This window comes from Schistocerca americana, chromosome 9 (genome assembly GCF_021461395.2).
Source record: "Schistocerca americana isolate TAMUIC-IGC-003095 chromosome 9, iqSchAmer2.1, whole genome shotgun sequence".
Lineage (NCBI taxonomy): Eukaryota > Metazoa > Arthropoda > Insecta > Orthoptera > Acrididae > Schistocerca > Schistocerca americana.
In genome coordinates, this window is record NC_060127.1 from 192726754 (window position 1) to 192754223 (window position 27470).

The 27470-nt window shown below is 45.0% G+C and overlaps 1 protein-coding gene across 1 annotated transcript in view; it reads right to left on the reverse strand.

The window, feature by feature from the left end:
• The window catches only part of LOC124550809 (cilia- and flagella-associated protein 58-like), a 281635-nt gene that overhangs the window by 142943 nt on the left and 111222 nt on the right, over positions 1-27470 (reverse strand). The window contains exons 10-11 of the mRNA XM_047125536.1: positions 24042-24180; positions 1459-1654 (exon numbers count right to left, since the gene is read on the reverse strand). Coding sequence (XP_046981492.1) covers positions 1459-1654; positions 24042-24180 — 335 coding nt within the window. The remainder of the gene's footprint in view (positions 1-1458; positions 1655-24041; positions 24181-27470) is intronic.

Consider the following 27470-nt stretch of genomic DNA (forward strand, 5'->3'; position numbering starts at 1 on the left):
AGGGCCAACACCCGGCATCATGGTGTGGGGAGAGATCTCCTACACTGGCCATACACCACTGGTGATCGTCGAGGGGACACTGAATAGTGCATGGTACATCCAAACCGTCATCGAACCCATCGTTCTACCATTCCTAGACCGGCAAGGGAACTTGCTGTTCCAACAGGACAATGCACGTCTGCATGTATCCCGTGCCACCCAACGTGCTCTAGAAGGTGTAAGTCAACTACCCTGGCCAGCAAGATCTCCGGATCTGTCCCCCATTGAGCATGTTTGGGACTGGATGAAGCGTCGTCTCACGCGGTCTGCATGTCCAGCACGAACGCTGGTCCAACTGAGGCGACAGGTGGAAATGGCATGGCAAGCCGTTCCACAGGACTACATCCAGCATCTCTACGATCGTCTCCATGGGAGAATAGCAGCCTGCATTGCTGCGAAAGGTGGATATACACTGTACTAGTGCCGACATTGTGCATGCTCTGTTGCCTGTGTCTATGTGCCTGTGGTTCTGTCAGTGTGATCATGTGATGTATCTGACCCCAGGAATGTGTCAATAAAGTTTCCCCTTCCTGGGACAATGAATTCACGGTGTTCTTATTTCAATTTCCAGGAGTGTAGGTAGTAGGATAGCCAGTCTAAAATCAGCTGCTCACTATGAATCAGACGCTGTCTGTAGCTGCCCCTCTGGGGTACAGTCGCTACTTGTACTCTTTTGTACCCAAAGAGAAAAGGTGCCTCTTCTGCCAGCTTCACCGTTCTGAAAGAGTCTTTCTCTGCTGTCACTGCTGTTGAGGTCTTATACATATAACAGGAAATGACAGGAAAATGACATGGTGAGGACAGGTTTGGGATATGAAACGGGGAGCGACAGGCCATTGTGGAACACACTTTGTCTATTGTCTAGCTCCTCCCCTTTGGCCTGTCCAGCTTGGGTGACCCTTCTGGTACCCAAGCTCCCGCCGGCAGAGCCCTCCAGATTCAAGGCACGCAAACCTGCTCGCACAGTGCTACATTGAGGCGGTATCCCCTGAGGAGGAATGAATTCACAAGGAGATAATAAAAAGCTGTTGCTCTATCAGTTTAATTGTTGTGCTTGCAAACTAGTGACAGGAATAATATGCAGAAGAACGGGAAGAAAAACTGAAGACTTAGGCATAAAAGGTGCTAAAGTTACTGGATAGATGAAGTACAAAATGGAAAGGTACTATGAGTGAACTTCATTTTCACCACAGTCTAATTATCACACAATTTATTTATTTACAACTGGTGCTTCAACAATACTGGATTAATTTCATTTCATTTCATTTTATTATCTTCCGTATATCATTTACATGATGTAGGAATTGTCACAAAAAAGTTATCATACTAGTACAAGTACTACAGACATAATAATACAATATCACTTTCAAGGCATTTTTTAAAAGTACAAGTTTAGACATACAAATTAAAATTTGTTACCTTAGACTGTTGCAGAGTTTTACTAAGGCTGTTTCTATCTGACCGCAAGGCTTCTATCGTGTCCTGTTGCTTTGAGAACTTAATTTCAGCATCGGCCAGTTGCTTCTTTTGATCAATAATAGTCATCTGTTTGAACTGCACATCCTCCATGGTCTCTTGCATTTTCCTTGTCAGTTCAATCCCTTCTGCAATGTGCCTGTGTACAAAAAGAGGGAAAACTGATATTTTTCCTTGAAAAATATTATATAAAGGTTGAAATAATGGGAAATATAGTATGGAAGATAATATGTGTAATTTACAATATGAATAATTTATGAGTAAAGATAACAACTCACTGAATAGTAGAGGCATTGAGGCATCAACAGGTGCATATTATAAGACTGAAAACTGGCTAGCTTTTAGGCAAACACTTTCTTGAGCTTGGTGATGACAGAGAGCAGTGGACTGGTAGGGAGTGACAGAACAGAGGAAGGGGAGACTGGGGAAAAGGCTGCGGGCATGAGATAAATGAAGTTGGTCCTGGGGCCATATGGATGTTGATGTCAGGCAGGAGGTTAGTGGAGATAGAAGTGAGGAGGATTACCGGGTTGGTTGCACCAATAATCACACTGGTTGCACCAATAATCACACCCATTTAGCAATAGTTCGTTTATTAACCTTAACACATACAAGGATCACAAAGAACTGAACTGAACATGGTGGAACAGCCAAAGATAATGCTTAGAGTCCAAAGATGAATGCATATCGATGGTCGATGTTGGTGTCAATTTCATTAGCACCACATAGCCGCCGCACTCCACCCCCCTTCCCCGCCCCCCCCCCCCCCCCCGCAGTATGGAGTATTCTTGAGAGGCAGTGGGGGGGTGGGGGGTGACTATGGCGTCAGCAGGGTGGACCGTGGGAGCTGGAACACGGACACCTCGACAGCGTCGTCGGGGAGTTGTGTGGGTAGATGTTGTGAAGGAAGGTTCAGCCACCGAACCTGGAAGTTGTTGAAGCGAGCCGGGCGTCGTACTGGTCGTACAGCGACAGGTAGGCCGGCAGTTTGCGGGTGGAACAGAGCGACAACAATGATGTCTCCGGTGGGCATGGCAAACACACGAAGCATGTCCACTGGGGAGCATGTGGTCACTTGACAGAGTGCGTGAGACCAAAGTAGAGGGCGAGGTCAGAGGAGAGCTGAAAGACACTCGACGGAGTGTGTAAGTCCGACGTGGAGGAGTGGTCGGAGCGTCGTGAGCCATGACAGTGAGTGGCGTGGTCGTGGCCTTAATGGGGGTAGAAGAAGGCTCGACATGAGCAGGCTAAAGTCTGTTGAGAGAGACTGTAACAGCTGAATCTTTCATCTGGATGTCATACATGTTGGCTGAGCCCCGGAGAACTTGGTACGAGCCGGTATATGGAGGTTGGAGGGGAGCACGGACAGTGTCATCTCGGAGCATGACGTACTCGCAATTGTCCAGAGATTTCGGGACGTGAACCTTAAGGTGGGAATGGCTGGCAGGCTGAGGGATATGGAGGTTGATGAAGTGGCGTCTGACGCGGTTCACGAAGGAAGGTAAGTCAGACTGAGGGAGAGAAGTGAAAGGGCTCACAAGTTCGCCAGGGAGAACAATGTTCTGGCTGTATACGAACTCGGCTACTGTGCCTTTGAGGTCTTCCTTATAAATCGCACGAATGCCGAGTAGCACAAGGGGAAGGGCTTCCACCCACAGAGAGTCGTAGCATCGAAGAGCCACCTTGAAAGTGCAGTGCCAGCGCTCAACTAGCCCGTTACTTTCCGGGTGATATGCTGTGGTACAGATGCGCTGGTTGCCGAAAATGTTACAAATCCCATTGAACAGTCAGCTGGACATCCGAAACGCAATACCCATGACTCGACGAAAGCTCGAGCAAGAGCTTCTGCCGTAATATTGGGGAGGGGGACAGCGTTGACCCAGCGAGTTGTTCAGTCAATAGACGAGAGAACATAACGAAAGCCGTTAGAGAGGGAGAGAGGGCCGACAATGTCAATATGAATATGCTGGAAACGCCCAGGAGGGATCGAAAAAGCGCCGAGGGGGGGTGAAGTGTGCTTGTGTACTTTGCAGCGTTGGCACACGACGCAGGAGCGTGCCCATTGCTGGCAGTCCTTGTTGACATTTCCCCACACAAAGCACTCCGCTACAAGGCGGGTGGACGCACGAACACCGGGGTGGGCTAAATTATGCAATGCATTGAAGACCGCTCAACAGAGCATGGTTGGGATGAGGGGGCGTAACGTGCCCGTACTTTCGTCGCACCAGATCTAACCAGAAATGCCAGGGAAGGTGGTGCGGATGAAGTGTAGTGGCCGCAACCAGGGGTTTGTGGTCCGTTAAAACATAGAAAGGACATCCCTCAACATCAGTCTTAAAATGCTTAATCGCTTCGTAGACCACGAGCAACTCCCTGTCAAACGCAGAATATTTCCGTTGTGCACTGGTGAGCTTGCGCGAGAAGAACTGTAGAGGCGAAGTTTGGCCATCGATTGTCTGTCTAAGGACAGCTCCGATGGCAGTATCGCTCGCATCTGTGGTGATGAAAAGCTGTGCATTGGGATGAGGATGCGTGATGGTGCAGGCCTCGGCAAGAAGATTTTTGAGGGCGGTGAAAGAGTCAGTCATAGCAGGGGTCCATGGAACGGGCCGAGATCCAGAAGTGTTGGTGCCTGCCAAGGCGTCCGTCAGTGGAGCCTGAATCTCCGTAGCCCGAGGTAGATGTCATCAATAATAATTAACCGTCCCCAGAAAGCGCCGGAGCTCTTTGAATGACGAAGGTCTGAGTAGGTTTAGTATTGTTAGTACTTTCTCAGGGGGCGGTAAAATGCCGTCGGCAGAGACCATAAAACCAAGAAAAGTGACAGCGGGTTGATGTCCTGGTTGGTCTCGATGCCTGCTGTCATGAGAGTGTTCATAACAGTTTGTACATGTCGAATTTTGTCCTCGACGAGGAGCTGAACACAAGAATGTCATCAAGATATGCAAAGCAGAATTTTAGGTCAAATAGCACTTCATTGATGAAGCGTTGCCAGGTCTGGGTTGCGTTTTTCAGACTGAAAGGCACGAATCGAACCTGAAATAACACAATCGGGGTGGTGACTGCTGTGTTCTCGATGTCTTCAGGTGCCGTGGGGATCTGGTGGTAGGCCCGTTTGCAATCAATGACAGAGAATGTGGTAAAGTCGGGAATGTAGGTGTCCATAATTGTTCGTGCATTTAGTCGACGGTAGTCTCCGCACATGTGCCAGGACCCGTCTTTCTTGGGTGTCATATGTATGGGCGTAGACCAGAAAGCCTAAATCAGGATGCCCAGACGCGGGATTGAACTGCCATCCTCCCTAATGCGAGTCCAGTGTGCTACCACTGCGCCACCTCGCTAGGTGTCGGTTCAAGAACACGTGACGCTTGTCGCGCATGCACACTTGTGTCCGGCCGAGTGTCAAACGCTGCTGTGTTAGGAGGGTGTGGCCCTGCAGAACTGCCAGTACACGTTATGGCAGTCTTGATAGCACAGTTGCGAGGGTTAGTGAGAGTTAAACACACAGAGGCTCAATTGCTGCGATTGCAAGCAGATTCGGCGCACTTACTGACCTTGCTTTATCCTTGCTGTAGTGTCTGTAATTCCTTTGCTGCATTGGAGAGCTGGAGCTGTGTTTCGTGGAGCCGGAGGGAGGGCTCAGAGTTTTCCTTGCGTAGGCGAGCGACGTGTTCAAGCTCGACAAGGCACTTGTGTGTGGTTTCTTGTAACGTCGTCGACATAAACAGGCACGTACGGACGAGATGAGCCCGGACCGATGTGTCACGGGTGGGGTTTCTCGACGGAACACAGGGGAAGTGAGTCTCGGACGGATGATGAAACATGGTGTTTCACACTAGGTCCGGTGAAAGTTTGTGGTGTCGCAAGAAGTCAATGCCTAGTATAGGTTCGTCAATTTCGCACGCTAAAGAAGTCCACTCGAGTTTGCAGTTTGCGGAGAGTGAGACGATGTGGATAGTTGAACCCGAGCATTGTAGTTTAGTTGAATTGACGGCTTGCAGTGAAGTATGATGAGGGCGGATGTTCAACGACGCTAAGGACGTAGGCAGCAGTGAAACATCAGCACCTGTGTCCACTAGGAAAAGGTATCCCTACGAAATGTCTTTAATGTAAAGTCGTCTGCAATTATATGGTCGTTCCCCGACAGAATGGAGCACTGGGTGGTGCCTGTCGTGTTGTGCGCAGGAGGCAGCACCTAGACATACCTGCGAGTGGCGTTTTGGAAGTAGCAGGGTGGTCTGCAGTTCCATGCCACCTCACCAAACCGTGTGTGGAAGTAACAGTACGGGTAGTGCGGTTGCATTTCCTGCGGAAAGTTCATTGCCAGTGGTGGTGGCCAGGGTTCGGTGGCCGCAGCAGGTTCGGTCGCAGGAGAGGGTGTGACTGTGGGCGGAGCCGGTCACGTCCCAGTTGCTTGTTTATTGCTTCCCGTAGCGAGCGGAACGGTCGGCTCAGTACAGCCCCGGCCACATGGCGATGAGCCTGAACCTGAGACTTGTCAGGTAGGCAGTCGCTGGCGAAATAGGGCAGTGATGCATCGTGTAGCTTGTCAGCAATTGTCATTCTTTGCTCGACAGGTTCAGGAGACCTTTGAGCCAGAGCAAAGCGGATGTGAGGAGATAGTTTATCTGACCAGATGGCGAGGAGAGCTGTGTCAGAGAATAGATCGGCGCTGAACAGGGCACGTAGCCGTCTCCGGAGCTGGGAAGGTTTGCCGTTGCCTAGTCGCTCGACATGGAGCACTTGCCATATTGGTGCCTCAGTTGAGCGTGCAAGCCAACGTAGAACTGTCTTTTTGGCTAGAGTGTACCGGTTAGATGAGTCCGGGGCGTCGACCAGGTCAGAAATTGAGTCCTCCTGGTCGTGCAGGTGGGTGATGAGGCACAGAAACTCGTCGAGTTTGTAATGGTCGAACACTTCGTCCACAATTTTGAACCAGGTTGTTGCTCTGTCGGGATTAAATGGCGGTAGCATTGGTAAGCGTTGTAGAATTTTCGGAAGAGCAGGTCGAGTTGAGTTTGTCAGGGCACTGCCTGAATCGAGCAGTTGTTGCTGTAGTATTCCAGGAGAGTGTGCCTCCAGGGGATGTGGCAACGATGGCTGTTCGGGTGGCAGCATGAAGGTGACACGTTCTGGTTGAGTGCGATCTGTCGCAATGCGGAATCCTGATGCAGGTGAGACACCGTAATGTATCGATTGCGGTTTTGGAAGCTCAACATGTTGCGTGTGTGTTCGGATTGATGCGTCACAGAGCACCGACGCATATGAGGCACCGAGATGTGCCAAGAACAGTAGTGGAAGCTCGACCGGAGCCGGCACAGGGGCGACAGGTGAGAAAAAGTTCAAAATTTGAGAACGCATGTTGGTCCATGGAAAGCACGACGTATGATCAGAGCCAGGGCCACCTGTGTTGCAGGGAGGCTGCGGAGGTCTGGGCTGTCCAGAAGCACAGTGTGGGAAATGATGTTGAACGTGGGACGGAATGTGTGAATGTTCACTGTTCGTAGTCACTCCACTCAAAACGGTGTGCGGATAAGGTGAATGTCGTGGCATAAAACACTGAGGCGTAGCAATGGGATGGAGGCTGAGGTCAGGTACAGTTAGTGTTACTGTTCCTGTTGCAGGCCGAGGTATCGAAGTAGGAAGGCGTGTGCTGATGTTGAACCAAGGCAGGCGCAGGTGTGGTCGGATGCTGAGGAGGTAGACCTGTGAACGAAGCAGTTCTGGCCACGTGGCAGGTATCCGCTCAGTACTGCACGGATTGTGGCATGGCAAATTGTTGTCCTGGCAGTAGGAGGTTGTCCGACGAAGCATTTGCAGAAATCGGCATTGGTCCTGCACTGCACGGAGATCTGTAAGAGGTAACTGTACAGTCGATGAGGGAGAGCACGTGTGCGGGAACAAAGGCGTTTGATAGCCAGAGTCATGCGCACTCCTAACCTCACTTATTGTTGCAGGCTCGAAATGTCCGGCGAAATTGGCGCAATCATGGAGTGAGAGGCATCGTGTTGCAGTCCTGGCGGGTGTACATCGCCCACAACACGATGCATGTCGATCACAAAATCCAGTGTTAGGTGCTGGACTGAAGTCATTGTTCAAATGCTGTGTCAATGTAATACACGCGAAAATAACCGACGCGGGGGTCGCGGACACAGTGAAACGGCAAAATGGGAGACGTTACAACTCAGGGTCACCAGTGAGGAGGATTACCGGGTTGGTTGCACCAACAATCACAGCCACCTAGCAATAGCTCATTTATTAACCTTAACACATACAAGGATCGCAAAGAACTGAACTGAACACAGTGGAACAGCCAAAGATAATTCTTAGAGTCCAAAGATGAATGCATATTGATGTTGGCGTCGATTTCATCAGAGCCACAGGAGCCAGGAGGAAGACAGAAACAAAGGATGTATAGAAAGACAAATCCCATCTACATAGTTCAGAGAACCAGGTATTGGTGGGGGGGGGATGGGGCTGAGGAGGAGAGGAGCAACCCATTGGGCATGAGTTACTCAGCAGCTGTTGCAACAGAGGCTGTTGTTCACAGCAGTGTGTTCAACTCTGATTGGGCCTACAGTTTTCAGTGGAGACTGGTTGATGGTCGCACCCATATAGAATGCTGCACAGAAATTGCATGAGACCTTGACATCGTTGTTCTCATAGGTACTCTGCCTCTGGTGTAGTAGCATAAGGCAATGGATAAATAAAAACTGAATAGAGCATGTGATGAGCAGCAGGCAGGCACATCAAAAAAGGCCAAAAATATTGTCAGATGTAAAACACACAGAGAGAGAGAGAGAGAGAGAAAGAGAGAGAATGTCACTGGTGTCTCCCAACACTGCCATCTCCAATGGCCAGTGGCAAGGAAACACATGGTGACCCAAAAGTCCGTTAATATTTAGAAATACAGTAACCTATGAAATAATGTAGGTAGAGAGGTAAAAATTGACACACATGTCAGAAATGACATGGGGTTTTATTGAAACCAAAATCGAGTTCGGAAATTGAATAACAGAGGGAGCTGTATAACAACACATCAGTGATGCTGTGTGAGAATTGTGTATAAAATGAGCTGTAGTGAGAGGGAAGGTCAGATGTTCCACCAATCACAGCATGTTTGGTACCAGAGAAGGTAGTGTTAGTGAAGCTTCATTAGCAGAATGGAGAATATACTACTGCAGCTTTACAGTCCTACAAAAAGGGTGTTCGAATAGGTAATGCCCTTGATTTAAAGTCACTTATTCTTGTACAAAAAGGTGTGCATTATTCACGAACACACATTTTCAATAACTTACCAGCAGCCATGTGTGTAAGTACAATCTAACGTCTACACCATTTCAGCGTAGTAACGTGTTCACTGAAAATAAGTATTGTAGTAGTTCTATTACATGTTTGTTACCTTATAAACAAAAAATTTAAAAAATCATTTTAAAAAAATTTAATTCAGTGCATTAATGCGATCTTAGTAAATGACTGTTTGTAAAATGATTCTTTCATACAGTGTTCATTAAAAAAAATGACAGTCATTCCACTTGGGACCTGTGGAAGGTACATTAGCTTATTTGTTTCAGTTGTAAATATTTGTCATGTATTATTGTTTTTCTGACATGTTCTACATCCTGGAGGACCTCCTCACTACGAATCAATTGGAATGAAAGTAAATCTAATCTTGTGACAAGTGTCACTGTGAAGAAAATGATCAGGAAGTTCAAATGGCTCTGAGCACTATTGGACTTAACATCTGAGGTCATCAGTCCCCTAGAACTTAGAACTACTTAAACCTAACTAACCTAAGGACATCACACACATCCATGCCCAATGCGGAATTTGAACCTGCGACCGTAGCAATCGCGCAGTTCTGGACTAAAGTGCCTAGAACCGCTCAGCCACAACGGCCAGCAGGAAGTTCAAAGCCACCATTTGTTTAGACAGCTGCTCCCATGGTGAATGACCGGAAGCAAGTGCACTGCTGCTCAGACATTTCAGGAGATAATGGAGACTTTAGCAGGTTCATCTCCACTCGCTGAAGTCAGTGTTCACTAAGTCTTAAGTTGCACCGGCATTCCAACCACTACTGTTTGGAGGCACTAAAACATACCCCCAATGCTATCCGTACCAAATCCAGCATCATCGTGAACTGTTAGCTGCCGATGTTGTGATGTGAGAGCATTTGTTGTGTGAGCACCACAGAAAATGGGAGAAAATGACATTGGTTGTCTAACGTGTCATGAACCAACGAAGCCCATTTTACATCCCAAGAGTCTGTCAACAATTACAACTGCAGAATTTCAGCAACCTAAAATCCTAGAACTGTCATAGAAAACCCACTGCATGACGAGAAAGTCATGGGGCAGTGTGGGTTTACAACATCAATTGTGACCAGTCCCTTTTTCTTCAAGGAAGTGCAGTGTGCTGCTTTTCAAACTATCAGTGTGATGGTTGCAAGGTATGCTAACATGTAACAGAATTGCATCAACCCTTGCTTGGCTGATAAACACTTGCTGGAAGGTATGAGTTTTATGCAGGGTGGTACTCCACCCCACACAGCTACAAACGTGAAAGACCTCTTGCATGTTCATTTGGTGAGAATCATGTACTGAGCTGCCACTTTCCACCGTGCTTCGCCTCCCAGTTCCCCAGCTGTTAACCAGTTTGATTATTATTCGTTGTGGTGATACCAGAAGTCACAAGTCTACCATGATCGTGCTGCCTCATTGGGGTTACTAAAACACGACATCCGTAGCCAATTTCTCACTGTACCTAATGATATCCTGTACAATGCTGTTCACAACACTGTCCCTACACTACAGGTATTGTTGAGAATGACACCTGACATGACGAACATTTGCTATAAAGAATATTATCCATGCTACATATCAACTGTCATGCTAATTATTGCTTTTGTATCATATGAGGCACCACCTGTTAGCCTTTTGTGCATTTTTTTGGTTTCAATAAAACCCTATGATACTTCCAACACTTGTGTCAATTTTTATCCTGTATTAGTCCATGATGTATCGAATTTTCAAATGTTAATGGACTTCTGGGTCACACAGCAGAATGACAAGAGGTAGGAAAGTGGCTTGTAGGTGTTAGGAAATATCATCCCAGCATGGAAAATTAGCTACATTCAGCGGCTGGTTGGGAGATAAGCATGCTGGGAGGAACTGTTTTTTTGTTCATCATCACTCTTCAGACTTGCTCAATGCGGTCCACTGTGATTTCCTCTCCTGTACCAAACTCTTCATCTCATGTTAGCACTTACACCCAATGTCTTCAATTATTTCTTGGACATATTTCTGTCTCTGCTTTTCCGACAATTTTTCCCGTGTTTTCTTACAGCACCGTGAAGTTATTCCGCAATGCCTGAAAATGTCTCATCATCCTGTACCTTCTAGTTAATGTTCTCTGCTTATCACTTTCCCCACTGATTCTGCTGAGACAGTTCTCATTTCTCATATTATCAGTCCACTTAATTTTCAATATCCATCTGTAACACTCATTTCAAACACTTCGACACTTTTCTTTTCCACTTTTTGTCAAAGTCAATAATTTACCTCCATACAGTACTGTGTTCCAGATGTGAACTCATCAGAAAGTTCCTCCTCAGATTAAAGTCTATGTTTGTTGCCAGTACACATCTTTTGTATGGAATGCTCTCTTTTCCTGTGCTAGTCTGCTGCTTACAACCTCCTTGTTCCATCCATCATGAGTTATTTTGCTTCCTCCAAGGTAGCAAAAGTCCAGTTTCACCTACAACACCATCCGTAATTTGATGTTAAATTTATTCGTATACATATTTCTGCTACTCCTTATTACTTTAATCTTCCTTTGGTTCATTCTCAGTCAATTGCTTTGCTCATCAGACTGTCCATTCCATTCAATAGGACTTTAATTCTTTCTCACTTTCACTGGGTACAGCAATATCAGTAAATCCAATAATTAATATTCTTTCACTGTGAGTTTTAACCCTCTCCTTAGCCTTTTTTTTTATTACCTACATAAAATAACATCTGTGAATAAGTGTATCACTATTGAAGTTTGGGATATCACTAGTTTCAAATAAAAGTAGAGATAACGTATACAAGGGTGGTTTGAAAAGTACGGGTAAATTTCCACGAATGAATGGCACATTTTTGTCACACCTTCAGGGTAGGTAAACTCAATTATTCCGAGGATCATAAAAAGAATTTCAACAATGTACAGTTCAATGTTGACAGTCTTCTGAACTAGTCAGTGTGTCAACTGCAATAGAAAAAGGAGAAAACCCGGCTTTGTGCTGTCATTAAACATTTTCATTCAAAGGATTGGGCTGCTGCACAGATCAAAACAGAATTGGATGAAGTTCACAGGGGCTCTGCACCCTCACTGAAGATGAAGCACACTCCAGTCATCCAACTGAGGCCACCACAAAGGAAACTGTTGACAAAATCCACAATGTAGTAATGCAAGACTGCTGAATAAAAATTCCTGAGATTGCTGAGACTGTAGGCATCATCATACTAAGCTGCTTGGAGAATTGACTATAAAGAAGCTGGGTGTGAGGTATGTACCACAATTGCTCACAGCTAACCAAAAGCACATCCGGCACAACATTCCAACACAACATCTGGTAATGTTTAATCACAATTCACGGGACTTTTTGTGCGAATTTGTGACTGTTGAGAAACCTGGATCCATCATTACACACCAGAGTCACAATGGCAGTCAACACAAAAGACAACAACTGGTGAAAGTGCACTGAAGAAAGCAAAGACCATTTTGTCAGCTGGTAAGGTGACAGTCACTGTTTTTTGTAATTCCCGAGGAATAATTCTCATAGATTACTTGGAAAAAGGGAGAATCATAACTGGATCACATTATGCTTTATTGTTGGATTGTCTGAAACTTGCATTGCTTGAAAAATGACAAATGTTGGCTAGCAAAAAAAAGTGATTTTTCACTAAGATAATGCACCATCCCACACATCAGCAATAACAATGGCAAAAGTGCATGAATTGGCTTTGAAATGGCTGCTCATCCACCCTATTCACCAGACTTAACCCCACGTGACTTCTTCCTGTTTCCTAACTTTGGTTTGTTGGGAAGAAATATCCACCACATGAGATAATGATAGTTCCAGTCAATCAATACTTTGCAGTGTTTGACAGAACCTATTTTTCCCACGGAATGAAAAAGCTGGAGGATCGCCGGAGCAAGTTTAAATTGCTCAAAGGAGACTATGTTGAGAAGAAAGGCGAGTAGTTTATGAAACAAACTTTTTTCCTTGCTGTTTTACAAGAAAACAATCACTGCAAGGGTACTGGAAGATATGGAATAAGGAACCAAATTCATAATTCCTGTACAGTACAATGTTGTGCACGACATGTTTCGATGAGACCACAGCTAGAGAAGGAGTTTGAAGTGGCCCCAATGGGCCTCTAAGCACACGCATACACAACACGGCAATGACTTACGCACATATTCACAACATGTCGTCCCGCAACCAAATGGCATCACTGGCAGCACAAATGCATTGTTTGAGTGTCGTACATCTGGGATAGGCTCCACATACGTGGTCTATTGGAGGGGTGCACACAGGAAGACATCTAAGAGGTTGATGCCCAGTGACCACTTGGGCCGTCCGACTGGATCGCCCGGTGAGATGCCTCCACACAAAAATGCAGAAGTGAACTGGAGCACTGACACGTAGCAGCCACATTACCACCAAAGCGAGGGAGGTACGGTCACACGTAGGAAGTGCAGATACGCCTCACCTGCAAGGCGTAGTGGAGGGACGACCGGTCCCACGAAGCGGTAATCGATAATCCCACCCTCACATTGAGGCCGAACCACTGCCACCGTACTGCACAGATTCTTGACAGCTCACAAGTGAGAGTTGTGAAGATGACGATACAGCCCCTCGTCTGCAAACAGGAGGGACGATAGAAGTCCCAGCACACTGGTGACCTGTGAAATTAATCGGCAACAAAACTGATGCACTGATGCCGTGTAGTCCGTAAGTAACAAAGCATTCACACATTCTAAGTAAGAGGGACAGTGGCAGTTGCTGTGGAGAATGTTCCACGCGATCATCTGGCTTACCCGTGTCGGTAGGCCACCTGCCCGGTGCTGCTACCGGGGTCATATTCTACAGTGTTCGACACCTGTTCCTCCACGGCCTACGTACGAGGGGCACGCGTCAAAAAATGCACCACTTTTTTTTCTGAAAGCAGAGTGGTTTTTTCAGAATTCCAATATACCATTTTATTCCCCACTCTTTCAGCTACACAGTCCTATTTTTCAACATAATCTCTGTTCAATGTGATGGCCTCCCACCATCTTATTGGACGAGCCTGTGCACTCTCACGGTACCACTCTACTGCTCGATGTCAGAGCCTATGTCCCGGTGCATAACCTCCCTGTCGCCCACGCACTGCTTTGTACGGAGTTCATCCTTCATTCCTCTGTTGCTCTATACGGTCTTCTGTTAGGTGGTGAGCAACCGAGCGGGCACATACCTTCAAGTTCCCGAACTGGTGGACGAGTGTGTCGGCACTATCGACAGAGATATCCAGATGTGCAGTGAGGTGTTTGATTGTGTTCCACTGACGATCTCCAATGACAGTGTCCACGCGTACCGACCTCAGCCACGTGCAGCCGGCTAACACCTAGGAGATCGGACAGGTTTGCGCGACCTCGTCGCGACGGTGACGGACACCTCGTCCGGCAGCTCGTCGTGCTTCTGTTCGCTGCTAGGACTCTGTAGATATTTTGCGAGCGCCTATCAAGATCTGTGTTGCTATGGTTTTCTGCCAAAAGAAACTCAGTAAAAGCTCTCTATTTGGAACACACCTCTGTTACAAATACCATTTTGAAGGCTACATTATAGTGCCACCTATTAAAACTTCACAAAACTTAGGGGCCGAAGCAGAAATATTCCAGAATCTACATCTGCACCGTTCTCCGCAAACCACCTAATGGTGTGTGGCGGAGGGTACTTTTGGTAATACTATCGATACCCACCCTATTCCACTTGCAAATAGTGCTCGAGAAGAACGATTGTCGGTAACCCTCTGTATCGGCTCTAATTTCTCGAATTTTCTCGGCGTGGTCAATACGCGAGATGTACGTGGGGGGAAGGCAATAAGTTGTCCGACTCCTCCTGCTGTCCTGAACTTTCGATAGTAAATCTCTCTGTGATGCACCGTGCCTCTCTTGTAACATCTGCCAGTGGAGTTAGTTTAGTATCTCTGTAACACTCTCTTGCCAGCTAAATGATCCCGTGATGAAACACGCCGCCCTTTGTCGGATCTTCCCCATCTCCTCTATCCGTCCTACCTGATAAGGATCCCAGATAGATGAACAGTACTAGAGAATCGGACGAACGAGAGCCTTATAAGCCACTTCTTTCCTTAAGATTCTTCCAATGAATCTGAGTCGGGTGTCTGCTTTTCCCATTATCTGTTTTATACTGTCATTCTGCTTAAGGTCACTTTGCATAGTTACGCCTAGATATTTTACGGCATACACTGTCTTGAGCTGTTTGTCATCAATAGTGTACCTGTACAGTACTGAATTTCTTTTACTATGTATGCGCAATATGTTACATTTATTTACATTCAGGGTCAACTACCAGAATCTGCACCATTCATCAATTCTCTGCAAGTCGTTCTGCAAATTCTTACTATCTTCTGGCGTTGCCACTTTGATATAGACAATTGCATCATCTGCAAATAGCCTTAAAGAGCATCTAACGCTTTCTACTATATCATTTATATATATTGTAAACAGCAACGGTCCTGTCACACTTACCTGTGGTACTCCAGATATTACCTTTACATCTGTCGATTTTGTTCTGTTAAGAGTGACTTGTTGAGTTCATCTGCAAGAAAGTCTTGAATCCAACTGCAGGTCTGCTTCGATACTCCGCAAGCTCATATTTTTTTCATTAAACAGCAATGCGTGACTGTAAATACCTTACTGAAATCAAGGAACACAGCATCAACCTGAGCAGCATTGTCCACGGTGCTGTGGATCTCATGGAGGAACAGAACGAGCTGAGTTATGCAGGATCTCTGTTTGAGGAATCCATGTTGATTTTTATAGAGGAAATGTTCATTTTCCAAAAATGTCATAATTATTGACCATAAAACATGTTCCACAATTCTACAACAGATTGACATCAATGATATAGGTCTATAATTGTGTGGATCTGTCTTATGGCCTTTCTTATAAATGAGAATGACCTGCACTTTTTTTTCCAGTCATTAAGTAACTTTCGTTGCTCAAGCGATCTACAATAAATTACTACTAGGAGGGGAGCAAGTTCTTTCACATAATCTTTATAGAATCTTGTAGGTATCTCATCTGTTCCTGAAGCCTTTCCACAACTGAGCGATTGTAGCTGATTTTCAAATCTGCAATCAGTTATCGCAATATCTGCCATTTCGATGTTTGTACGGCAGTTAAAAGGAGGGATCTTCCGCAGTGAAACAACTTTGGAGGACCGAATTCAATATTTCAGCTTTCTCTCTGCTATCTGGCATTTATGTGCTGGTGTGGTTGCTGAGAGAATGAATAGATGATTTTGACCCACTAACTGATTTTACTTACGAGCAAAATCTCTTACGGTTTTTACTCAGGCTGGTTGACAACGTCTTACTTTCAAAATCATTGAATGCTTCTCTCTCTGATCTCCTTTTGCTTTGTTCAGCTTTTGTTTGTCAGCTAGGTTTTTACTTTAATCTGAGATGAAGTACTCTTCGTTTACGTAGTGCTTTTTTAACACTGGTATTAAACCATGGACATTTCCCATCCCTTAAAACTTTACTCAGAACATACTTGTCTAGGGCATATTGTATTCTGTCATAACCACAAGCACCAGAATGAAGATGCAGTATGCAAGACCAGAGAAGGCAGTTAGGAAACGTCTGCCAATGGTGTACAGAATTGGTCCGCACTATGCCAAGAACAACACTTGGAAGAAGTGAAGATAAGCACAGCTCCTGCTAGCCTCGGCTGCTCAGATCGGCCCAGTCTGCAGCAGACATTTGTGCTATGCTATCAGATTGTCATGATCTGTATCAAGTGCTTACTTGGACTTTTTGTGTAGCAAAAACTTTACTATTTTCATGTCATCTCTCAATAGTGACATGTACTGTAATCAAAGTTAAGTATTGTCAATCTGTTTTCTAGAAATAAAACTGCTAATATTATTTGTTTGCACTGTTATATAGCATTCCTAGAATGCTGCATCCCTTAGGCACCCTATTAACAACGAGTGGGCAAGATCCCATAACTGGCAGCAAGGTGTTAGAAACAATTCCCGTGCCTGATGGCCACCGATTTTTTTGTGTATATTGTGCCAGCGCCTTAATTCTCTGTCGTCTTTACTTCCCACGGGCACTCACTTTGCTTTAAACAGTTTCTTGTCGTGTTTGCTAATCGGTGTTTCCAAGTGGGTGCTGAGGAACATTTCTATGATATTGTCATTATTTAGAATTCTTGCCTTGTATATTTTTTGCATTTGTTTCTTCCAACATGCCCACCAATCCTGTCCCACCCCCTGGTCAGGCACCACAGCCACAAGCATTCGATGCAACACAGCTAATGCAGATTTTTCAGTTTCAGATGAACCAGATTTCTACCCTGCTCAACATGATGCAGCAGCTACTAGCCAATGCTGCGCACCCTACTGAACAAGCACTGCCTACTGCAGCTGCTATATCACCTTTTTGACAGGTTAGTGAACAAGAGAGTGGGTGTTCCAGTTTGAGGTGCACATCACCGCCCACAGCGTACCAGGTACTGTGAAACTTCCATATCTATTATTCCGTATCTATTATGAACGGTAGGAAGTGCAGTGTTCCACCTCATTCAAAAACTTTTTCCTGCCACCACTCCATGAACTCTATAACGATCAGATGGTACAGGCTGTAACAAACTATTATGACCATAAGTGAATGTGGTAGCAATTTGGTATCAATTCTTCAATTGCAAAAAATGGGCAGAACAAACATATCGTGAGTGGGTAACAGATTTGTAGGGTATGGCAAGGAACAGTAAATTAAAATATGCTTGTGGTGCTTCATTTTCAGATGTTATGTTGCATGATGTGATCGTGTACAATGTGCCTAATGTCAAAATCAGACAAAAAATTTTGAAACAGTCCAATCCATCATTTCAGCAGGTGGTGCACATACCAGATCAGTACGATTCCAGGGCCTTGTCGGCTCATACATTTGGGCAGCCAGCTATTTGCTGAGTTGAGTCCCTTAGTTCCGATCACCCCATTCTGCACTGGCAGCTTGCACTAGTCAAGCCAGGTAAACGACACCTATCCATGCCACGTACACAGTTCGCTAAACAGGCGGCTGCACAGGTGAACACAAATAAGTCTTGCCCTCACTGTTATACATGGCACAACCACTGAGACTGTCCCTCCCAACAAGCTCACTATTATGCTTGTGGTGGGAAAGGACATGTACAATCCGTGTATTTGCAACAGAACAAACATAAGAATTTGGCCCACTCCCAAAAATCTTAGTCACAAGGCCCATGTCATTAATGCAGTATATTTCAAGTCTGCAACTAGCAAGTGTGCAATTTCATCAGTGATACATTAGTCAAACAAACTTATTGTTCACTTGCTAAAAGCAACTCCCACAACTCTTTTCTGAATGTTTAGGCACAGCTAGCAATTGTGTTGCACATATTACTCTGAAAGACAATGCTCAGCTGAAATTTTGCCAGGCCAGAACTGTTACCATTGAATTACAGGACAAAGTCACTGCTGAACTTAAAGAATTGCAGGATAGCTGAGTTATTGTGCCCTTATCAGCTAATCAGTGGGCAAGTCAACTGATTTTTCTCCCCAAACCTTCAGCTCGCATTCACCTCTGTGTTGTCTTTAAGTTTACAGTCAACCCACAAACTGCAATTGATACTTATCATTTGCCATGCCCAGGGGACCTCATGGACAAATTAGGTGTTGGACATTACATTTCAAAAACTCATTTGCGCATTGCATATCTTTAAATACCGCTCGATGAAGAATCTCAAAAAGTGTGTGTAGTAAATACTCATTTGGGATTGTTTAAACATTTGTGTTTCCCTTTTGGCAGTGCTTCTGCACCCGCCATTTTCCAACGTTATTTGAAACAGCTGATTGCACAAGTGCCAAACTGTTCAAACCATTTGTATGATACTGTTGTAGCAGGTCATGCATCTGATGAACATATTGCAAATTTATGTGCACTGTTTTGTGTGTTGGCTGATGCAGGACTAAAGTGTAGACTGGACAAGTGCGATTTTTTTAAACCTGCATTGCAGAATCTTGGCCATGTCATTAACAGTCAAGGTGTACATCCCCTGCTGTTGCATTTGTTAGCCATACAAGATTTGCTGGTTCCTCACATTGACACAAAATTGCAGTCAGTCTTAGGGAAGATGAATTATTATATTTGGGTCATACCAAATGCTGCACAAATCGCAGCTCTATTGCATCGCTTGCATCACAAGAATGTCCCCTCTGTTTGGACAGGTGAGTGCCAAGTAGGTTTTCAAAAAGTTTAAGATGCATTGTTCAGCAATTGATGCTCAGTTCATTTCAATCCTGAAAAACCAGTTGTATTGCAAGTTGACACTTCCTCTTAATGGAATTGGTGCTGTGCTTTTCCCAGAATTGGTGATTAGGACAGACCTATTGCTTTAGCATCAAAAGTGTTGTGCAAAGCTCAGTGTAATTTTTCACAACTTAAAAAAGAGGCTTTAGCTATGTGTACGGTGTCACCAAATTCCACCATTATTTGTATGGCAGAAAATTCTACTTCGTAACAGATCACAGTCCTTGTTTCATCCGATGAAACCGGTTCGTGTACGAACTGCCCAAAAATTGCAAAGATAGGCTTTGTTGTTGTCTCAATACCAGTACGAGATTGTGTATCGTCCGACAGCTCAACATGGTAAAGTGGATGCACTTTCATGTCTTCTGATTGACCCTAATACAGACTTTTGACGATCCTGCTGCATATTGTCGTCACATTAATGTTCAGGGTTCTGAATTGCTGCAGTCTTTTCCGCTCAACTATAGGAAAGTTGCACAGGCCACAGACGCTGATCCAGATTTGAACATTTTGCTCCAGTTTATTTGCACAACGTGGCCTCACTCAGTGGGTAGCATATAGAACTCTGTAGTGGACCAATACTTTGCATGTTGGCATAGCCTCGCTGTATAGAAAGGTGTGATTCCTCTTCAGAATGACAGTGGCCAGTCATGTATGTTAATCCCTAAAGCTTTGCAAAAAGAAGTGTTGCAGTGAAAGCAAAAAGAAGTGTTGCAGTGTGCAGGTCACTGGGGGATTGTTCGTACGAAACAGTTAGCGCATTGATGCTGTACTTGGCAGGGTATGGATACCAAAATAGAACAGATGACATCACAGTGTTACGCTTGTGTGGAAAATCAGTCCGCTCCACCACAGAAATTCTCTGCTTGGCCTAAGTTGCAATTGCCATGGCAACGTGTCCACATACACTTTGCGGGACCTTTTTGGAACACTCATTGGTTAATTGTGGTCGACTCATATAGCGAGTTTCTTTTTGCTGTGCCAATGAACTCGACGACGTCACGTAGCACAATTCACGTGTTGTAATCGATTTTTTGCATAGAAGGTTTACCTGAAGTAATACTGTCAGACAATGGACCTCAGTTCACGTCAAATGAATTTGAAACATTCTGTGAACGCAATGGCATACAGCATCTAACTAGTGATCCGTTCCATCCACAGTCAAATGGCAAAGCAGAACATTTTGTCAGGATATTCAAGCAGCAGATGGCCAAACTTTGGTCCGCACATGTTAGGGATCAAGCATTGTAACTGTTTCTCACCTCATGTCGTTCACACCCACGAGATGGACCGGCGGCGGCGGAATTGCTTCACGGCTGCCACCATTACACACTGCTTCACCCTCCTCAGAATCTGGTGCCAAAGGAAGGTCGCAAGTATTGCTTCGTGCCACGAGATGTTGTCTTTCACAAGGTTCTTAGTGGCAGCAGAAGGCGGGCGCAAGGCGAGATCGTCCATTGACTAGGGAGCTTGCATGTATCTTCTTTCAGTCCAGATGGCTTGCAGCGCCGCCATCAAAATCAACATTGCCTCTGTCATGTACACCACGATCTTTCAGTCTCTCTTCCCCAGATTCATGGCTCCAGAGGACAGCACGGCCACAGCAGCCACCAGAGGGTGTTATCACGACACCGTAATATGACCCCATGGGGACGGAGCCTTCGCCCCCTCTCATCCTACCAATGCAGCTGGACCCATCCACACCACAACAGTTCCCACCTTCTTCATCTGGTTCATGGCAGCAGGAGGTAGTTGCGTACCCCTTCAGGTCATTTTCCAGGGGACATTTCTGCCATAGTGAAGGCCGGATGGTGGCGTACGGCCAGAAGCTTGACGTCCTCTGCAGCTACAGCTTCCAGCCCATCAGAGCGTCCAATCTCCTGCAACTCCCACCGTGGTCGCGCTCCAAACATAATGATGGTCCATCACTTTGGGGGGGGGGGGGGGGGGGGGGGGGGAATGTTCTGGCATAACCACCACAGGCACCACAACGAAGATGCAGAACGCAAGACCAGAGAAAGCTGTGAGGAAACATCGACCAATGGTGCGCAGAATTGGACCGCGTTGCGCCAAGAGCGACACCTGGAAGAAGTGAATATATGCACCGCTCCTGCTAGCCTCAACTGCTCAGATCAGCCCAGTCTGCAGCAGACATTTCTGCTACGCTATCAGATTGTCATGATCCATATCAAGTGCTTACTTGGACTTTGTGTATAGCAAGAACTTTACTGTTTTCATATCACCTCTCGCTAGGGACATTTGCTGTAATCAAAGTTAAGTATTGTCAATTTGCTTTCTAAAAATAAAACTACTAATGTTGTTTGTTTGAAGTGTTGTATAGCATTCCGAGAACGCTGTATCCCTTAGGCACTCTATTAGTGATGAGTGAGCAAGACCCCACATATTGAACAATGCCTTTGAATTTTTTCCATTTGTTCTCCACATCTTTGTCCTCTTCACTATCTTCCTACCTTTCTTAACATTTCTTATAGCACCCGTCATCATAGATGCTGTCACAGCCTTATGGTCACTGATACCTTCCTCTATGTTAACTGATTCAATAAGTTCAGGTCTGTTTGTTGCCAGGAGTCTAAGACGTTACCCTCACAAGTTGGTTCTCTAACTATCTGCTCAAGGTAATTTTTGGATAAGACGTCCAGAACAATGCCACACGATTCCCTGTCTCTGGCACCAGTTTTGATGGCATAACACTCCCAATCTATATCTGGCAAGTTTAAATCACCCCCTATTACAACAGTACAATCGGAAAAATTACTAATGATATTATGCAAGTTCTGTCTGAAGCACTGTACAACTACATATCCTGACAAGGCTTGCCTATGAAAGCATCAGATCACCATTTATGACCGTTCTTTGATATTCAGTTTCACCCAGATTAATTCACATTTTGAATCTGTGATAATCTCACTAGATTTTATCAAATTTTTTGCTGCAATAAACACGCCACCAACATTAGCGACTAACCTATCCCTACGATAAACATTCCAATCCAAACTTAGGATTCCATTGTCATTGATGCCTGGCTTCAACCAGCTTTCTGTTCGCAATACTATCTGTCCATTATAACCTTCAGTAAGCGATACTAATTCTGGAACCTTTCCTTAGATGCTCCTGCAGTTTGGATGCTCCTGCAGTTTACTAAAATCATATTAATCTTTTCTATCTCTGATCTGTGAGGACCAAGATTCTTTGAGGTCGCTGTGGATGATTTAACAGGCTAGTCATCTTTGCTCCCAAGGGAGAGATTCTCTAACCTAAATAAGGCCCATGTGTATGCCACACACACTCCGCTACCCTAGTAGCCAATTCCTGCATGTAGTGCACACCTGGCCTGTTAAGGAGAACCCTACAATTCTGCACCCGATAGCAGAGGACGAGAAACGCATTCAATACCGTCGCAGAGTCATCTGAGCCTCTGGTTTAGACCTCCACTCTGCTCCAAACCAGAGGACCGCGATCAACCCTGGGTATGATGCTACAGATAGGCAGCTTAGCCTGCAACCCACGTGCATTGCTAGTTGCCTACACCAAATCAGCGAGCTGCTGAAAGGAGCCAAGGATGGCCTCACAACCCAAGAAGCAGGCATCATATGTGCCGACATGTACCACTACATGTCCAACAATGAATTCTGAATGTTTTTCAAGTGAAATAGGCCGAGTAAAACGAAATGTGTTGCATTACTTACTGAATGCTCCTCGTACTTACATAGTGCACCCACTTTGTGTGGTTGCCCTTTCCCGTAAACAATCCTGTCTGACACATAATGAAACACTGTGGCAAACAGTTTATGGTCCAGTTGCTGTTGATGGGGACACTTTTTCCAGTACAGTTATGCAGCCATTCATCCATTGTCATTTGCCTGTCCATATGTAAAGACAATGTCAGTTTGTTCCTGGTTAGTATACTGGGCTACCGTCCCTCAGTGCTGCACTACAAGACAAATTTCCACACCAGAGTTGGCAATAGTGGTGAAGAAGATGCTCCCTCATACCAATGTGTGAACAGTTTATGGTCCAGTAGCTGGAACCATGTGGAGCTGAGACACTAATACTGACAGAATATTTTCACTTGCCTGACGTATTCTCACATAACTTTCAATCACTGAAACTCACACGGTCAAAGATCTTTTATCTTCACCTCAGAATGAGTTTTTGGCTACACAGCCACATAAGGTTTTATGTAACTTACCATCTCAGGGATCATTTGCTGCAATTTGTCCCCATTTAGGAAAATCACCCTGTATAATGTTGCCCATTTGCATATTTATGACATATTTCTTCCAAAATATAATACACAAGCTACATATTAAGTTTACAAGCAGTACACTTTTGATTTGTGTGTTGCAAGCACACAGTCTATGTATTGTGTAAACTAATTTGAGCAAATAAAAATTAATGACTTTCTGCTTGCTCACAAAGAAAGGTACTGTCATGAGAGGACAACAATCTATTTTAAACAGGTGAGAGGCTACTAGATGTTTGTTCAAAACCACTACGGAAAAATCTAACAAAATACGTGTCCCCATAATAACTACGTAAGTACAGTAGATTTACAGGTGACGGTTAACTCTGGGCTAATAGCACACCATCAAAACACAATACTGTGACCAAATCTAAAATTCTGATCACAGTTGGTGTTAATATGTAATAGATCCCAGCAGAAGGAAATGGACACACAGAATAGAAGTGTGCCAACAGACAGGATGATAGAGTACGGTAGTTAATATGAATAAGGAAGAGAAGAAGCAAAATAAATACTGACCAATGTTTGCTTCTCCTGGATCTCCTTGCTCCAGGAACTACTATCTTTCCACAGGCCCACTGTAAAAGCATCAGTTATTTGACTTTAGAGGACAGCAGCACAAGCAAAAAATCACTCCCCCAGGTAAAGCCTACCTGTCTCTCTCATGCTCAAGGTCCGCGATGTTGTTGGCTTGCTTTGCAGCCTCGTTCATTGCCTGTCCCAGCTTCAACTCGAGACCTCGTCGTGCCTGCTCCCCAATCTGCAGAATTTTATTCTGCTCGGCCACCGTATCTTTGGAACAAATAATAAAACTATAATATTCCTTGCAATAATTGCATCAAAAATGCAGACAAATTAAACTGTGTAGCATGTTTAAAGCAATAACTAATAAATAATAAACATAAAAAATAAAATACACTGCAGGGAAAAAAATTAATACTTCTGGAAAGACGACACAGATTTTGATCCGTATTTTGATGGTATATGTCACCTGGGGGATAGCAGATGTACTGATAATGGTTTCAACATGGTCCACCAACAGATAGCATAGTGGCAGAGCTACCAGAGCATCATCTGTGTCTACCATTTAATAGGAAATGCTCACAGCCAGAAGGATTACTGTGGTGCAAACATGTGAAGCAAGCAAGCAATCATGCCACAAAGACGCACTCATGATTCTTACATCCAACTGAGTAAGTTCAAAAGGGGTAAAATTGTGGCCTTCTGAGTGGCGGGATGGTCCTTTTGGAGAATTGCCGTATAAGTTGGACATGGTGTCTGTTGTGCAATGATGCTGATGTCAGTGGTCACATGAACATTCTCACACCTATAGACAATGCTCTGGATGCCCACGCAGCACAGATGCTTTCCAGGATTATTGTATTTTAAGTGCAGCAGTGGTACATCGTACAGCTACCACAACACAGATAAGATAGCTTGTGAGACCAGATGCGTCAACATGAACTGTTGACAGGTTATTAGCAGTGGGACTATGGACATGTACACCTCTAATCCATCTTCCAGTCACCACAGCATCGATGTGCACAGTTCGACAGGTGCCATCGGAGGATCGTTTGGAAGATGGAATGGAGCACCACGATCGTAAGTGATAAAAGCAGATTCTGCCTGCACGTACGACATGTTGTTGTTGTGGTCTTCAGTCCTGAGACTGGTTTGATGCAGCTCTCCATTCTACTCTATCCTGTGCAAGCTTCTTCATCAGACCTGGTGAATGCTGCCTCTTAGAGTGAATTCACACAAGACAAATTGGCCCCACCCCAGGTCTTATGGTCTGGGGTGCAATAAGCTATAATTCTTGTTCACCTTTGGTGTTTCTAGAGTGAATCCTAACCAGCACTTGATACATGCACAATGTTGTTAGACCCATTCTTTTGCCATTCTTGTAACCAAAAGGTGATGTGTTGTTCCAACGGGATAATGCTCATCCACCCACTACTCGTGAAACTCGTGCTCTGCAAGATGTGCATCAACTTTCCTGGCTACCACAATTTCTGGACTTGTCTCCAAAAGAGCACATGTGGGACATGTCAGGACAAGAAGTGACTTGTGACACATCAACCAGCAACTCTTACAAAACTACATGAACAAGTCGAGCAGGCACGTAATAACGTATCTGAGGACTGTATTCACCGGCTGCATGATGAATTGGATGCCAGAGTCAGTGACTGCATTGCCTCCCATCAAAGCTACACCATGTACTAAATACACGTGTTGATACCTGGTACCTCAGAACCACTTGTAATGTAAATGTAATCGTTCCATGTACTCCATATGCACTGTTGAAACAATCAATCTTAAGTGAATTGGAAACCTCTAAAAGGGTGTACTATTTTATTTATTTATTTTTCTGGCAGTGTGGTTCCTACCCATTCCGACATAGTGTGCCATAAGTTCCTGGTGAGCAAGAAGTGCAGACACATGTAGTCATAACTATGGGACAGATGAAGAAATTACTATGTGGAAAAATTGTGGTAAGATGCCCTAGCATTCCCAGTGTTGGGCTGTGATATAACTCTGGGAATTAGTGTCTGAGGAATGCCATACAATTAACTGATATGAGGGACATTCGAAAAGTAAAGAATGTTGTGATATAATGGGTTCTGCATTTCTCTCACCAATGTTAATGTGAAGTCATAGACCAATGTAATTGTTGGTGCCATCATAAAGCTAACAGCAAGTAAGAATGTAACAATGTTGTGAGAAGGAAAGTTGCTACTCACCATATAGCAGAGATGCTGAGTCACAGATAGGCACAACAAAAAGATTCACATTTAAATCTTTCAGCCATTAAGGCCCTAGTCAACGATAGACACACATGTGTACATGCACATATACTCAAAAACTGAAACGGTACTCCAACCACCGTCCAAAATACGTGCCATACTAGGGGCAATTAAAGACGAATGTGGCCTCAAGAAAGCCGGCATATATAATATTCCACGTAGTTGTGGCAAATCCTACATCAGTCAAACAATCCCACAGTCGAAGACTGCTGCAAAGAACACCAACACCACAAGTGCCTAGGCCAGCCCAACAAATTGGTACTGATAGAACACTGCTTGGAAACTGGGCACAACATGAAATACGAAGAGAACAAGATTTTGGCCCCTACCAGCTTCTACTGGGAAAGCACCTTCAAGGAGGCCATTGAAATTTGCATAAAGGACAATCTCATAAACCAAGACACAGGTTTTCAACTCAGCAAGGCATGGAAACCATTACTTAGCTCCATCATAGCATCATGCCTCAAGTGGACACAAGTTCCTTCCACAACGGCCACTGAGGACACTCCACAGGATTCTGCATCTTCCACCGCCCGGCGCAATGCCAGGGACGGCACAGACCTGGATCGGGACCCGCAAATGGATTGTCGTCGGGCATAATCGGATTGTCAGCAGCCATAATCAAAGGGTCGGCACTTGCAATTGGAATCCCAGCAGCTGCAATCGTACCATCAGCGCAGGGAATCAAAGCCCGACTGATGGACATAGATAACACTGACAATGAGCAGACAGACCATTCCATCAGAACCACCTGATGATGGCAGAAAGGTTAGTTGCCAAAATATTGTGGGACTTCAACAATCGCATCCAGCTGGACACCCGAGAGCCCTGGAAACAACAAATAATAAGTTGCTCAAGCTAACAACTTGGGTAGTATCTTGGACAGTGGCTCGTCACTCTTCCACGAAGAATAATCTTCAACTGAGCATGGAGGGAAAATTCACTGAATGCACTACCCCAGGTGGTAACCAATCCACCGTCACCTGAGATGACATTAGCGGTCCTTCGTATTCTGGGTTGTCAGCACCAACATGCTTTGAGGATGAGTCAGAGCATCCGGAAATCACCAGACGTAAACTCAGACCAAGACGGCAAAGCTTCTTCGCAACATTTGAGCCAAATTCACTTCTCAAAGTGGGTAAATTGGAACATCTGACCGATTCACTAACACAACACAACATAGCACTGACAGCAGTACAAGAAACCAGATTCATGGATGATCATGCCTTCGAGTCCCAAAGATACAGAATCCTCAAAGGAAAAGTAGGTCAGCAGGTA